This window comes from Paroedura picta, chromosome 1, assembly GCF_049243985.1.
Source record: "Paroedura picta isolate Pp20150507F chromosome 1, Ppicta_v3.0, whole genome shotgun sequence".
NCBI classification, from domain to species: domain Eukaryota; kingdom Metazoa; phylum Chordata; class Lepidosauria; order Squamata; family Gekkonidae; genus Paroedura; species Paroedura picta.
The window spans coordinates 1644009-1658041 of NC_135369.1; the positions used below are offsets into that span (position 1 = coordinate 1644009).

Here is a 14033-nt window from a genome sequence, read left to right on the forward strand (position 1 = left end):
CCGAGGTGGCCCTTCTGGGGTCTCCTTGGCTTCCCTTTGCTTTGGGTTCTTCTCTCCGCTGCTGAGGGGGCTGCTTGGGGCTGGCCTTGGGAGAAAGAGCCCTGTGAGCCCAGGAGACCCTGCCTCCCTCTCCCACCCTGACTCCCCTTGTCCTTCCTTCCTCCTCTGCTGGGAAAGGGATGCCCCAGCCGTATATTCTGCCCAGGGGGTTGACCAGGCGCAAAGAGGAGGCCAAGCCCCAGCAGGAGCTGCCCTTCATGGCTGCCGCCTGCCCTCCACCACGGCCCCGCCCCGCCCTGCCCCGCCCCCCTCTTTGGGCCTTTGCATCCACCATGACCCTGACCTTGAGGGCAGGGATGAGAAGGGGGTGAGGGGCTGGCAGAAGGGGGTTTCCGAGGTGGGATGGAGGAGCTGGGCCAGGAGCTGGGCAAGGAGGGCATCGCCCCCATCTGGGAGGACGGATCCTGGGGGCCTGCAATTAAGGTGACCTTTGCTAATGGGAAAGAGCTCGGCTGGAGTCTGAGGGCCTTGACTTGACTTGAGGGGAAGGGGAAAGAGATGCATGCCCCACCCCATAGCTTAGCAAAGAGCTGGCTGCCCTCGCAAGCAGAGATACCTGCAGTGATGACAGCCAGAGATGTTTCAGAGTGGTTTGGCCACGCCTGCCTCTGCCCAGCAGCCCCGGCCGAGCACAGGGCAGGACAAGAAGGTCAGAACATGGAACGACTCAAAGGAGCAGCCGTGTTGGTCTGAAGGGCACAATAAAATCGCCAGACTGTCATGTAATATTATCATGTCATGTAAGAAGATCGTAGTCTGAGGAAGGGTGCTTGCACTCGAAAGCTCACGCCTTGAATAAATCTTTGTTGGTCTTAAAGGTGCCCGACTGGACTCTGGTTTTATAGAACATGAAACGTCATGGAAGCCGCATTGGGTGAATGCTCAAACCTGGACTATAACTGAGAGGAAAAGGCTTCCAGTCTTCTGGAATGAGGGCTCCCGGTAGGGATGCCAGCCTCCAGGTGGTGCCTGGGGATTCCACAGAGGAAGAAAACAGATGCTTTTGGAAGCAGGCATCTGTGGCCCTGGACTCCACCGAGGTCCCTGCTCTCCCAGGGCTTCATCCCCAAATCTGGCTACGACCCCCAACCCATGCCAGTGACCCAGGGAACCTGGCAAACCTACCTCAGGGGTACAGTTGGCTCAAGGATTCTCCCCTCACTTCCAAATTGACTCTTAGGGGAGGTATTATCTGGCTGGCAGAAGAGCATAAGAGAAGCCATGCTGGACCTGGCCAAGGGCCCCTCCAGGCCAATGCTCCGGATCACACAGGGACCCAAACCCAGGGGCCCTCCAGAGGTCCACCAGCGGGGCCAGACCTCCAGAAGCCCTCCCTGGTGGCCCCCCAAACAACTTCTTTCTTAAATGAGAGCCAGGATCCAACAGGAGAGGAAGCATTTGAATTCGGGGTGCTGAACCGTTGGGGTTCAGACAATACCTGCCACCTCTTTTCTCCGTCTGCGGGATGGAAACCTGCTGGGGCGGGCTGGAGTCCCTCTCCCCGAGGCTAGTCATGACCCACACCTTGGGAAGGGTTAAGGGGCTAGAGAGAGAAAGGGGAACGTGAGAGGCTGGGGGGGGGCACTAGAAAAGAAATCCAAACACGGCACTTTTAATTGCGTTCCATTAAAACTCGCTTTTGGGGCCGGAGTGGGGCTGCACATTCTCATGGTAATGACGGGAGAGCTGCACAGAGGGGCCTTTCTCGTCAAAGGTGGGGCTCCCAAAGGCCCTCCTGGGAAACCCTTCACCTTTGATCCTGGGGTCGGCCCCGGCACACGGCTCTATAGTTGGCACGCCTGTAAAGCTGTCATGGCCGCTTCCCCCGCAGAACTGGACCCGGCTTCTAGGAGTAGCGGGTGCGAGTCCCCCCCCTTCTCTGTGAATGGAGCCCTGCTGGGGGGGGGAGACTGGTGTGTGGAGCAGCTGCCCAAGGAACACTCCCTTGCCAACCACCACACAGACACACACTCACACACACACACACACACACACACACACCATTTTTAAAAAACAAATGGCCCACTGGATCCCCCGCTGTCTTCTGCTAACACCAGCGTGTTCTCCGGGCACAAAAAATAAGGTTGCCAACCTCCAGGTGATAAGAGCCAAAATTGCAAAATGGGGCACACGGTGTATGGAAGAAAACTCTCCAGGCAGGGGCTGGATATCTCCCGGGATGAGGACTCACTTCCAGGCCGCAGAGAGGAGACTCCCCCAGGAGCAAAGGGCTGCTTGGGCAGGAGAACTCTGCGCCATGATCCCCCTCTGGGGTCTCTCTTCTCCCCAAGCGTTCCCTCCTCGGAGTGGGCATGGGGAAGACCTTTCTCTGCCTGAGACCCTGGAGAGCCCTGGGGAGGGGCCAGAGCTCAGGGGCAGAGCCTCTGCTGGGCAGGCAGGAGGTCCCCGGTTCAATCCCAGGCAGCATCTCCAGCTGAAAGGACCAGGCAGGAGGGGGTGGGGAAGACCTTTCTCTGCCTGAGACCCTGGAGAGCCCTGGGGAGGGGCCAGAGCTCAGGGGCAGAGCCTCTGCTGGGCAGGCAGGAGGTCCCCGGTTCAATCCCAGGCAGCATCTCCAGCTGAAAGGACCAGGCAGGAGGGGATGGGGAAGACCTTTCTCCGCCTGAGACCCTGGAGAGCCCTGGGGAGGGGCCAGAGCTCAGGGGCAGAGCCTCTGCTGGGCAGGCAGGAGGTCCCCGGTTCAATCCCAGGCAGCATCTCCAGCTGAAAGGACCAGGCAGGAGGGGGTGGGGAAGACCTTTCTCTGCCTGAGACCCTGGAGAGCCCTGGGGAGGGGCCAGAGCTCAGGGGCAGAGCCTCTGCTGGGCAGGCAGGAGGTCCCCGGTTCAATCCCAGGCAGCATCTCCAGCTGAAAGGACCAGGCAGGAGGGGATGGGGAAGACCTTTCTCTGCCTGAGACCCTGGAGAGCCCTGGGGAGGGGCCAGAGCTCAGGGGCAGAGCCTCTGCTGGGCAGGCAGGAGGTCCCCGGTTCAATCCCAGGCAGCATCTCCAGCTGAAAGGACCAGGCAGGAGGGGATGGGGAAGACCTTTCTCTGCCTGAGACCCTGGAGAGCCCTGGGGAGGGGCCAGAGCTCAGGGGCAGAGCCTCTGCTGGGCAGGCAGGAGGTCCCCGGTTCAATCCCAGGCAGCATCTCCAGCTGAAAGGACCAGGCAGGAGGGGATGGGGAAGACCTTTCTCTGCCTGAGACCCTGGAGAGCCCTGGGGAGGGGCCAGAGCTCAGGGGCAGAGCCTCTGCTGGGCAGGCAGGAGGTCCCCGGTTCGATCCCAGGCAGCATCTCCAGCTGAAAGGACCAGGCAGGAGGGGATGGGGAAGACCTTTCTCTGCCTGAGACCCTGGAGAGCCCTGGGGAGGGGCCAGAGCTCAGGGGCAGAGCCTCTGCTGGGCAGGCAGGAGGTCCCTGGTTCAATCCCAGGCAGCATCTCCAGCTGAAAGGACCAGGAGTTGTCCATCCAGAGAAAAGGGAGGGCAGGATCCTGGAGTGGGGGGGGGTGACAAGGCTGTCTCCTCAGCTGCCATTGTGATGTGGGGCAGTGAAGTCATCAGGAGGTTGGGAGGCTGGGTGGAGGGCCTTGCAGGCAGGGGAGCCCCAACCGCCCAGCTGGAGGCGAGGGTGAAGAAGCCATGGTCCCCGGAAGAGACCGGCGGCCGGCAGCCTTGAGCTAGGAGGGAGAGAGAGAGGGCCTGACCCGACTCTCATGGGCGCATTGGCATCCTCCCAGATCCCAGCTAACCCACACGGCGATCAGCGTCACCATGCCCAAGCGAAACCCCCTGGCCATCGGGATCGACCTGGGGACCACCTACTCCTGCGTGGCCGTGTGCCAGCAAGGCAAAGTGGAGATCCTGGCCAATGACCAGGGACACCGGACACTGCCCAGCTACGTGGCCTTCACCCAGACCGAGCACCTGGTGGGGGGTCCGGCCAAGAGCCAGGCCTCCCTCAACCCCCACAACACCGTCTTCGATGCCAAGCGCTTGCTGGGCAGGACGTACGAAGACGCCTCTGTGCAGGAGGACATGAGGCACTGGCCGTTCGCCGTGGTCAGCCTCGAGGGGAAGCTCAAGGTGCAGGTCAGCCACAAAGGGAAGCAGCGGGCCTTCTACCCCGAAGAGATCTCGGCCATGGTGCTGGCCAAGATGAAGCAGACCGCCGAGTCCTACCTGGGCTGCCCGGTTTCCCAAGCTGTGGTCACGGTGCCAGCCTACTTCAACGATGCCCAGCGCCAGGCCACCATCGACGCAGGGGCGATCGCCGGCCTCCAGATCCTGAAGATCCTCAATGAGCCGACGGCAGCCGCCATCGCCTACGGGCTGAACACCAAGAGCCCCGAGGAGAAGAGCCGGAACATCCTCATTTTTGACCTAGGCGGGGGCACTTTTGACGTTTCCATCCTCTCGGCCGAGGACGGCATCTTCGAGGTCAAGGCTACCGCGGGAGACACCCACCTGGGCGGGGAGGACTTCGACAAGCGGCTGGTGGATTATCTTGCCGAAGAGTTCAAGAAGAAGCACAAGGAGGACCTCCTCCAGGACAAGAAGGCCATGCAGAGGCTGAAGATGGCTTGTGAGCACGCCAAATGCACCTTGAGCTCCTGCACCAGCGCAAGCGTCTCCATCGACTCCCTCCACCGAGGGGTCGACTTCCACGCCACCGTCACCCGGGCACGGTTCGAGGACCTCTGCTCGGACCTCTTCCGCGCCACCCTGAAGCCCTTGGAGCGGGCCCTCAAAGACGCCAAGATGAAGAAGGGCGACATCAGGGACATTGTGCTCATTGGCGGCTCGACGCGCATCCCCAAGATCCAGAGGCTGCTCAAGGACTTCTTCCACGGCAAGGAGCTGTGCAAGGGCATCAACCCCGACGAGGCCGTGGCCTACGGAGCGGCCATCCAGGCAGCCATCTTGACGGGCAACCAGACCCCCTCCATGCAGAACATGTTCCTCCTGGACGTCACCCCACTCTCCTTGGGGATCAACACTCAGGGGGGAGTCATGGCGACCATAATAAAGCGCAACTCTCCTCTCCCCACCAAGGAAACCATGGAGTTCACCACGACAGAAGACGACCAGGACACCATCTTGTTCATGGTGTACGAAGGGGAAAGAGCGCTGACGAAGCACAACCACCTGCTGGGCACGTTCACCTTGAAGGGCATCCCCCCTGCCCCCTGCGGGGTCCCGGTCATCGCAGTGACGTTTGCCATTGATGAAAACAATATCCTGATGGTCTCGGCCAAGGACGTGGAGACCGGGAACACCAGCCAACTGGCCATTTCGGACACCAGGGGCCGGCTGGGCCGGGAGGAGATCGAGAGCATCGTGCAGAAGGCGGAGGAGTTCCGCGCCCACGACGTGTCCCAGCAGGGGAAGATCGAAGCCATTAATTCCCTGGAGTCCTGCACCCTGGAGCTCAAGAGAGCGGCAGAAGAAGAAGAGGTCCTGGACGTGGCGGCCAAGAGGAGAATGCTGGACCTCTGTGAGAGCACCACCTCCTGGCTGGAGGGCAACCCCCTGGCGGAGAAGGAAGAGTGCGAGCAGAGGCAGAAAGACCTGGAGGAGACCTGGGAGTCCATCTGCAGTGCCACTGTCCTCGACGAGAAGGCAGCAGCCGAAGGGACGCCCGGAGAAGACCCCGCAGAGGCAGCGGCGGAGAGGGAAGACCCCTCGGAGGGAATGGAATGAACCACCCCATGACCACAACACCTATCTCCACCTAGGGGGCATATTAAATATCTGGGTAGAAATCCACCCTGTATCTCCGTATAGACGGGAGTCCGGCTGTGTCTGCTTTGCTGTTCACCGTGTGGGTTCAGGGCGGTGTCAGTCAGGGTGAGGCAGGGGGTCCAGCCCACAGGTCCCCCAGAAAGGGGCTGTGTGGCTTTGGCTCTGGGGCCAGGGAGCCCGCCAGGCAAGAGGGGCCCGACCCACTCGTGTGACGCAGGGATGGTTGTATCGGATGCACAATGCTGATTGTCCACTTTCCTTCTCTGTCATTTTCCTTGCTGGTGGGACTCCAGGTGGCTTCCAAATTGGGTTGCCAGATCTGGGTTGGGACATACCTGGAGATTGGGGGATGGAGCCCAGGAAGGGTGGGCTTTGGGGAGGGGGGTCTTCAGTAGGGTGTTGTTGTTGTTGCTGTTGCTGTTAGGTGCAAAGTCGTGTCCGACCCATCGCGACCCCATGGACAATGATCCTCCAGGCTTTGGGTACAGTGCCATAAAGTCCCCCTTCCAAAAGGGCCATTTCCTCCAGGGGAACGATTCTCTGTCACCTGGAGCTCAGGTGGAATCCCAGGAGATCTCCAGCCCCCACCTGCACGTTGGCAACCTGGCTGGCAACGCACATGGCCACACGATTCTGCCTTCCACAGGATGTGACCCTGGGTGCATCAAAGTCCGTCTTGTCTGCTCTTCTCCAGGCTGACCCTTCCCCGCAGCCTTTCCTCTTTGGGCTTGGCCCCCCGGCGGCCCCGGATCATCCCCCCTCCCCATGTTGTACTGGACCCAGTCCCAAGGCCTGTGGCCCCCCACAGCTCCCCTCCCTCCACTCTGATAAAATACTACTGACATCCACTTGGCCATTTAGCCAGTTCCCCATCCACCTAACCAGCCGAAACTCCAGCCTGCCCCCCTCCAGTTTACCCATCAGAACATCACGGGAAACCGTGTCAAAAACCAGACAGAAATCCAGGAAAATAATATCAGCTGAGTTTTCACGATCTAGTAAGCCCCTCACTCAGTCTAGAGGGAAACCAGTTTGGTCTGGCAGGACCTGTTGGAGACACATCTGTGCTGACTTTCCTGGATTAACAAACTGTCCTTCCGGTGTTTGCAGATCGTCCCTCTAAAGTCTGCGCCATTATCTTCCCTGCGATGGAGGTCCCGGGTCATCCCTCCTCCCTTTCGTGAAGATTGGGACAGCATTCGGTCTCCCCAGTCTTCCGGCATCTCTCCAGTCCTCCCGGAGGGCCTCAAGATGATGGACCAGGGAACCAGGCAGTTCTTTGAGCACTCTCAGGGGCACCCCCTCCGGCCCAGGGGATGTGAGCTCCTCCAGTGCAGCCAGGCGCCTCTCGACCGCCTCTCTGCCCATGTCCGCCTGCCGCCCAGACACTAGACCCCCCTCCTCCCATCCCTAGATGTGCCCCTGTTCTTCTGGGGAAACTCAGGGCCCTTCTGCTTTCTCTGTCTCCTCTGTCACAGTCTCTCCATCTTCACCCAACATCGGCCCCTTGCCTCGTTTACTTGACATTTGCTCCTCACGTATCTGAAGAAGCTCTTCTTGTTATTTGGGACTTCTGGTGAGGAGGAGCTTTTAAGCTCACAGGGTCACAGCCCAGCACAGAGTGGGGCTGGCAGCCCCTTTGCTGCACCCCACCCCCAGCACACACTTCCTCAATCAGCCACAAGCAAAAACACTTAACAATACTTAACAGAAACCACTCTCTAGCAGGCTACCAAACACCCACACCCACAAATACTGTCCTCACTCACACACACACACACAGCAGCCTCAGTTAGAAGAGGCAAAAGACGAAGGCAAAATGCCTCTCACCTTATCAGCCACACTCCCCGTGCTCCTTGCCTTCTCCCCAGCTTCTCAGCTCTGTCTTTGGTGACAAGAAGCTGGGGGCTGGACCTGGGACCTTCTGCATGCAAAGCAGATGCCCGACCCCTGACCCCCCAGCCCTTCCCCCACTGGTCATGCACAGCCCTTCACACCTTCTACAGTCTGGTCCTTCTAACTGGGGATGCTGGGGACTGAAACTGGACCTAGGAGCACAGAAGCACAGAGTTGGAAGGGACCTCCAGGGGCACAATGCAGGAACTCACAACGACCTGCCCCCCCCCCGCAGGGACCCCCATTCCATGCCCAAATGTTCCCCTCCCAACTGCTGGTGCTTATTGATGGCTGCTTTAAAACATTTTGTTCACTTCTCCTGGAGGAAATGGCTGCTGGGGGTCTTGCATTCTCCCCTACCAGGGCCCTGCCCTCCCCCCCACCCCAGTGGAGACCCCAGGGGCCCAAGAGTGCTGGGCAGGCGGGCAGGCGCACGTTTGCGGACTCCTGCTGGTGGTGTTTCCCTGCCCTGTCCATAAAATGGGCACCACAGCCCCACCCACCCCCGCTTCTGGCTCCTCCCCTGGCGGTGGGTGGAGCCACGCTGGGAGCTGGCTGCAGTCAGGGGCTGCGGGATCCTGTGCAGGCAGCCCTCGCTCTCCCTTGCTGCCCAGCCTTCACGGAGCTTGTCTGCAGGCCGGACGGTCCCAGGCTCAAGGCCCAGCTGGCCCGGCCAGAAGCCCTCCAAGGAGGAACCGGACTCCACAGGCCAAGTGGGATCTGCTGGCCCCTGGAAGCCCCATTATGACATCAGCCGTGACGGAAGGTCCTCCAGGGGGAAACACCCAGGGGAGAGGGAGGCAGAGGAAAAGCCCCCCGGAGCCAAGGAGATCGGCCCACCCAGGGTGCCAATTTTCCATCTTTGGCAGGCGGGCCTGATCCTGGGGAAGACGCCCCGATGGGAGCGGATCTCAGCCATGGCAACGCCGACAACTTATGCGACGGCTCCGCCACCCTCTCTCTCCCCCGGTTCAGCAGCACACCGGCCCGCACCCGCCCAAAGGGCCCGGCGGTGGGGATTGACCTGGGCACCACCTCCTCGTGCGTGGCCGTCTGCCAGAAGGGCAGGGTGGAGGTGATAGCCAACCACTACGGCAGCCGGACCACGCCCAGCGGCGTGGCCTTCACGGACCGGGAGCGCCTCGTGGGGGAAGCCGCGGAAACGCAGAGGGGCCTCCACCCGGAGAATACGGTCTTCGGCGCCAAGCGACTGATGGGCCGTAGGTACGACGACCCTGCGGTGCAGGGCGGGATGAAGCACTGGCCTTTCCAGGTGGCCCCGTGTGGAGAGAAGGCCCAAGTGCGGGTGACGTTCAAAGGGGTGGAGAAGGCCTTCTATCCCGAGGAGATCTCTGCCGTGGTTCTGACCAGGCTGAAGCAGGCGGCCGAGGCCTTTCTGGGCCGGCCAGTCTCGCAGGCGGTCGTCACCGTCCCGGCCTACTTCAACGACGCCCAGCGCCAGGCCACCCTCGATGCCGCGGCCATTGCCGGCCTCGAGGTGCTGCGCCTCATCAACGAGCCCAGCGCGGCCGCCATCGCCTACGGCCTGAACGCCGGCCCCTGCCGGAAGGCCAAGAGGAACCTCCTCGTCTTCGACCTGGGCGGGGGGACCTTCGATGTGTCCGTGCTCTCGGTCCAAGACGGCGTCTTCGAGGTGATGGGGACCGCGGGAGACACCCAGCTGGGCGGGGAGGACTTTGACCAGCGGCTGCTGGATCATCTCGTGCTGGAATTCAAGAGGCAGCACAAGGAGGACCTCGGCCAGAGCTCCAAGGCCCTGCAGAGGCTGAGGGTGGCCTGTGAAAGGGCCAAGAGGGCCCTGAGCGCCGACCTGAGGGCCACGGTCGCCGTCGACTCCCTCTACAAGGGCCTGGATTTCTGCCAGACGGTCTCCCGGGCCTGCTTTGAAGACCTGTGTGCTGACCTCTTCCAGGCCACCGTGGAGCACGTGCAGAGGGCGCTGGAGGACGCCGGGGTGAAGAAGAGTCAGATCCACGACGTCGTGCTGGTGGGCGGCTCGACGCGCATCCCCATGATCCAGACCCTCCTGCTGAAGTTCTTCGATGGGAAGGAGCTCCGGAGGAGCATCAGCCCCGAGGAAGCCGTGGCCCACGGGGCGGCCATCCAAGCGGCCATCCTGACAGGCCACCGCTACCAGAACCTGGAGAACCTTCTCCTCTTGGACGTGACCCCCGTTTCTCTGGGGCTGGAGACCGTCGGGGGGGTGATGGACGTTGTGGTCAAGCGTAACTCTCCCATCCCGACCAAGGAGAACAGGAACTTCTCCACCACCGAGGACAACCAGACCAGCCTCTTCCTGCAGGTCTACGAAGGGGAGCGGACGCTGACCAAACACAACCGCCTCCTGGGGACGGTCTCCCTGAGCGGCCTGCAGCCCGCTCCCCGGTGCGTGCCGGTGATTGTGGTCACGTTCGAGATCGATCACAACAACATCCTCACCGTTTCCGCGGTGGAAAGGAACACGGGCAACAGCAAGCAGCTGGTCATCACGGACACCCGCGGCCGGCTGGACCGAGAGGAGATGGAGCGCATCCTGGAGGAGGAGCAGGAGCACAGAGCGCACGAGGAGGCCGCGCGGGAGAAGGCGGAAGCCCTGAATTCCCTGGAGTCCTCCACCTTCCAGCTCAAGCGGGCTGCCGAGCACGGGAAGTCCCTGGATGACCGGGCCAAGAGGCGGGTGCTGGAAATGTGTGAGGAGACGGCCCTGTGGCTGGAGGAGAACCGGCTGGCCCCCAAGAAGGAGTACGAGGAGCGGAGGAGGGAGCTGGAGGACGTCTGCTATTCCATCATCACACATTTTAGCAAGGGAGGCGATGCAGAGAGCAACTGCTAAGGCGGGTAGTGGAGCTCATTAAAGAGAACTAATGGAGAGGGGAAGTGGCGGCTTCTTCAGGGGAGGGCAGACCCCAGAGAGGGCATTCGAAGCCCCCCACCCACCCACCCACCGGCTTCCAGGGCCCCCGGTGGTGGATCCGCCCCAGTAAGGAGGAGGGTACAGAAGAAGAAGAAGAAGAGTTGGTTCTTATATGCCGCTTTTTCCTACCTGAAGGAGGCTCAAAGCGGCTTACAGTCGCCTTCCCTTTCCTCTCCCCACAACAGACACCCTGTGGGGTAGGTGAGGCTGAGAGAGCGCTGATATCACTGCCCGGTCAGAACAGCTTTATCAGTGCCGTGGTGAGCCCAAGGTCACCCAGCTGGCTGCATGTGGGGGAGCGCAGAATCGAACCCGGCCTGCCAGATTAGAAGTCTGCACTCCTGACCTCTACACCAAACTGGCTCTCCTGCAGATTTGGGGCTGGGGTCAGGAGGGCTGGGGTCGGGAGGGAGGGAGGCCAGCCAAACAAGGAGGGGCCAAACGTTTTCCTAGAACAGATTTGGGAGACCAGTCGAAGGGCTTCAGTTCCTCACCTGCCCTTTTAAAGCAGACAGCTGAGGTCCCCTCCCGGCCTGCTCAGAGCTCACTCCGATCTCGTTGGATGGGAGACCAGCAAGGGAGTCCAGCAGGGTCCCTGCGCAGGGCCAGACAGGAGCAAACCCCTTCGGAGCCTCTCTTGCCTTGAACACCCTGTGGGGTCGCTGTAAGTTAGCGGCCACCTGACAGCCCTTTCCGGCATCTGATCTTCCTGCTGGCCTGGATCTGGTGTCACCTGGGCCGTTTCAGGAAGAGTGCGTCCCTTGTCTTCCAAGCAGAGGGTGAGAAGACGGGGCCAAAATGGTCAAGGTGGCCGGGCTGTCTGGTGGACGCACTCCCCACACACCTGGGCACGCTCTCTGCAGGGCAGAAGGGGCTTGTTGGCCTGTTTATGCCTGGCTCACTTCAGCCATGGGACCCTGTGTGGCTTGCCAGCTGGGTGGGGCTGTGCTCCCCTTCCAGAGCCCTTTGGCACCTTATTGGGCACCAGAGCCCTCTGGATGCTGGGGGGACAGGTACCCCTAACCTCCGGCAGGGGGGTAGGGTTGCCACCTCCAGCCTGGGCAGCCCTGGAGGTCAGTTGGTGCCTTGTGAAGGCAGGGAACGCAGTGGGGCCCAAGACCAGAGCGTCCTGCCTCCATCTCCCAGGGGACGGAGACGAGCTGCAATTCCGGGGGATCCCCAGGTGCCACCCGGAGGCTGGCCTCCCTCCCTCCCGACCCCAGCCCCAAATCTGCAGGAACTTGCCAGCCTAACAGGAGAGGCCAGGCTGGCTGACCCGCCTATCCCTTGAGGGGCAGCAGAAGGCCGGTCTTGGCATTCCTGCCCGGTTTCCTCTCAGCAGCCCATTACTATGCGAGCCCATCCCTCCCCCCCTCGCCCCCCCCCCCCCCGTGGTAATAGACTTTAATCACAGTGAAGTCATTTGATTTCCCTGTACTGTGATTGGGCTGTAATTAATGGCCACTTACGGGAAAGGGAAGGGGGGGCGCCTGGGAGCGGGGGGGGGGGGAGGGGAGAGGGGGTTGCTTGCATTCCCCTCCCCCTCCAAGAAGATGACAAATGTCCGCAGGAGCCTGGGGCCGGCCATCACACGGAGTTCCGGTTTCTTCACTGGGCCGGCGGTGTTCAGCCCGGATACCGGAGGTTGCCCAACAGGAGATTCTCCCAACGGGGTGCAGCTCCTGGGTGTGGACGAGGCCAGCGGAGGGCAGGCCAGGCTCTGGGTGCACAAAGGCAGGGGGGAGACGGGGTCCTGGGCGCGGGAAGGAGCAGCCATGTCCCACACCCAAGGGGTCTGCCAAGAACCACTCGGAGCACAGGCAGCCAAGCAGCCCTTCCTAGGGATCTCTCTCGTTCCCGACCCTCCCCAGTTGCCTCTTTTCTCAGCCCCAAATTCCCAGACTGTCCAGCCTTTCCTTTCCTCCGAGAGAAGGGCCTCCAGCCCCCTCGTCCTCTCCGCTGTGTCCAGCTCCTTCTGAAATGCAGGGGCCAGAGCAGTAGCCCAACGGATCCGTAGACGGGCCCTAATTGTCCATTTCCAGTTCATCCCCTTTCCTAACATTCCCGTTTTTATGGATGGAGGCTTTCCTCGAGATCTCCCCCAAGCCCCCAAGATTCTTCTCCCGCTCAGTCTTGGTAACTTCCAGCAGCCCCTTCCTCCTCTCATCCGGCTTGTGACCCCCTTCCTGCCTCCGTCTGTCCCTCGCTCTCTTCCTCGGTCTTCTCTTCCTCTGTCTTCACGGCACAAACAGTCCTGAAAGTGGTTAGGCGAACAAAACCGGAATCCCGTCAGGAGGTGACCTGCTGGGGAAGGCCACAAGATCCCTGCTGAAGCCCCCCCCGGGGGAGAGCCCGGCATGGTTAGGCCAACGGGGCCCATGGCTCCTCCACAGGGCTGCCTGTGGCCCACACAATGGCCGATGAGGAAGGGCAGAGCCCCACTTTGCCTCCCAAGAGGAATTCTGAATGGAACCCCTTCCTGCACTTTTAAAAATCCTGTGGCCGGATCTCCCAGTGCCGTTTTTTGTTTTAGGGAGCCCAGAAGACCCATCTCCAGACTGCAAAGATGCTCTATGGAAAATGGTCTCATTGGCATGCCATAGAGACTCAGGAGAAATGGCAGTCCTAGAGCGGCATCGTCTCCCTCTCCCAGCCCCCTTTAAACAATGAACCCAACAGACAGAGGAAACTCACTGGCTGAGGCACATGGTTACCAGCCTCCAGGTGGGGCCTGGAGTTCTCCCAAAATTATAACTGATCTCCAAGACTCCAGAGAACATGGCAGCCTTGCAGGGTAGGCTCTGCCACCACATCCCCTCCCCAAATCCCAGGCCCAGATCTCTGAGAAGGCGTGGGGCTGGACTGGATGCCCTCTGTGGTCTCTTCCAGCTCGGAGAGATTCTGATTCCAGGAATCCCCCAACCTGGACAGCCCCAGGGCGGCTCCCAGGCAAGCCTGCATGGGGGAGCTGGGCTTCTCTAGAGGAGCCAGCCGATCAGAACGACCTGCTCTTGGGCGTGACTTGAAAATGGATCTTCTGTTCTGCCGGGAGGGTTTTGGCAGGAGCTCTCTGCGACGCGCCTGATAGCAGGAATAGAGCTCGTCCGCCAAGGGCCCGGCTGGGAGTCCATCCATCACCCATAATAGGCTGCCCCGACCCTTTTCATCTTCCCTCCAAGCAGCGGCTTCATGTCAGAACCGCCCACATCATTAGCCATTATTCAAACGGAAGAGAGAAGGTTACACGGCTTCGAGGAAGGGGCCGGGCGAGGGGCTACTTGGGAGACAGAGCAACTCTCCGGAGCCAGCATGGCCAGCTCCCCCCCCCCCCCGGCTGGGCAACCTGGGAAGAGCCCCCCCCACTCCTCCTGGGAAATAGCCCTCTGGTCCCTGG

General features: G+C 61.1%; 2 protein-coding genes across 2 annotated transcripts; both read left to right on the top strand.

The window, feature by feature from the left end:
* The first annotated feature begins 3621 nt into the window (after positions 1–3621).
* On the top strand, positions 3622–5847 carry LOC143828983 (heat shock 70 kDa protein 1-like). Its single transcript, XM_077319179.1, has one exon. It carries the CDS (start codon positions 3838–3840, stop codon positions 5764–5766), a length of 1929 nt encoding a protein of 642 aa, XP_077175294.1. The 5' UTR covers positions 3622–3837; the 3' UTR covers positions 5767–5847.
* A 2599-nt stretch (positions 5848–8446) lies between these two features.
* On the top strand, positions 8447–10596 carry LOC143828990 (heat shock 70 kDa protein 1-like). The gene has a single exon (XM_077319192.1). The coding sequence runs from the start codon at positions 8603–8605 to the stop codon at positions 10556–10558; it is 1956 nt and encodes a 651-aa protein (XP_077175307.1). The 5' UTR covers positions 8447–8602; the 3' UTR covers positions 10559–10596.
* The last annotated feature ends 3437 nt before the right edge of the window (positions 10597–14033 follow it).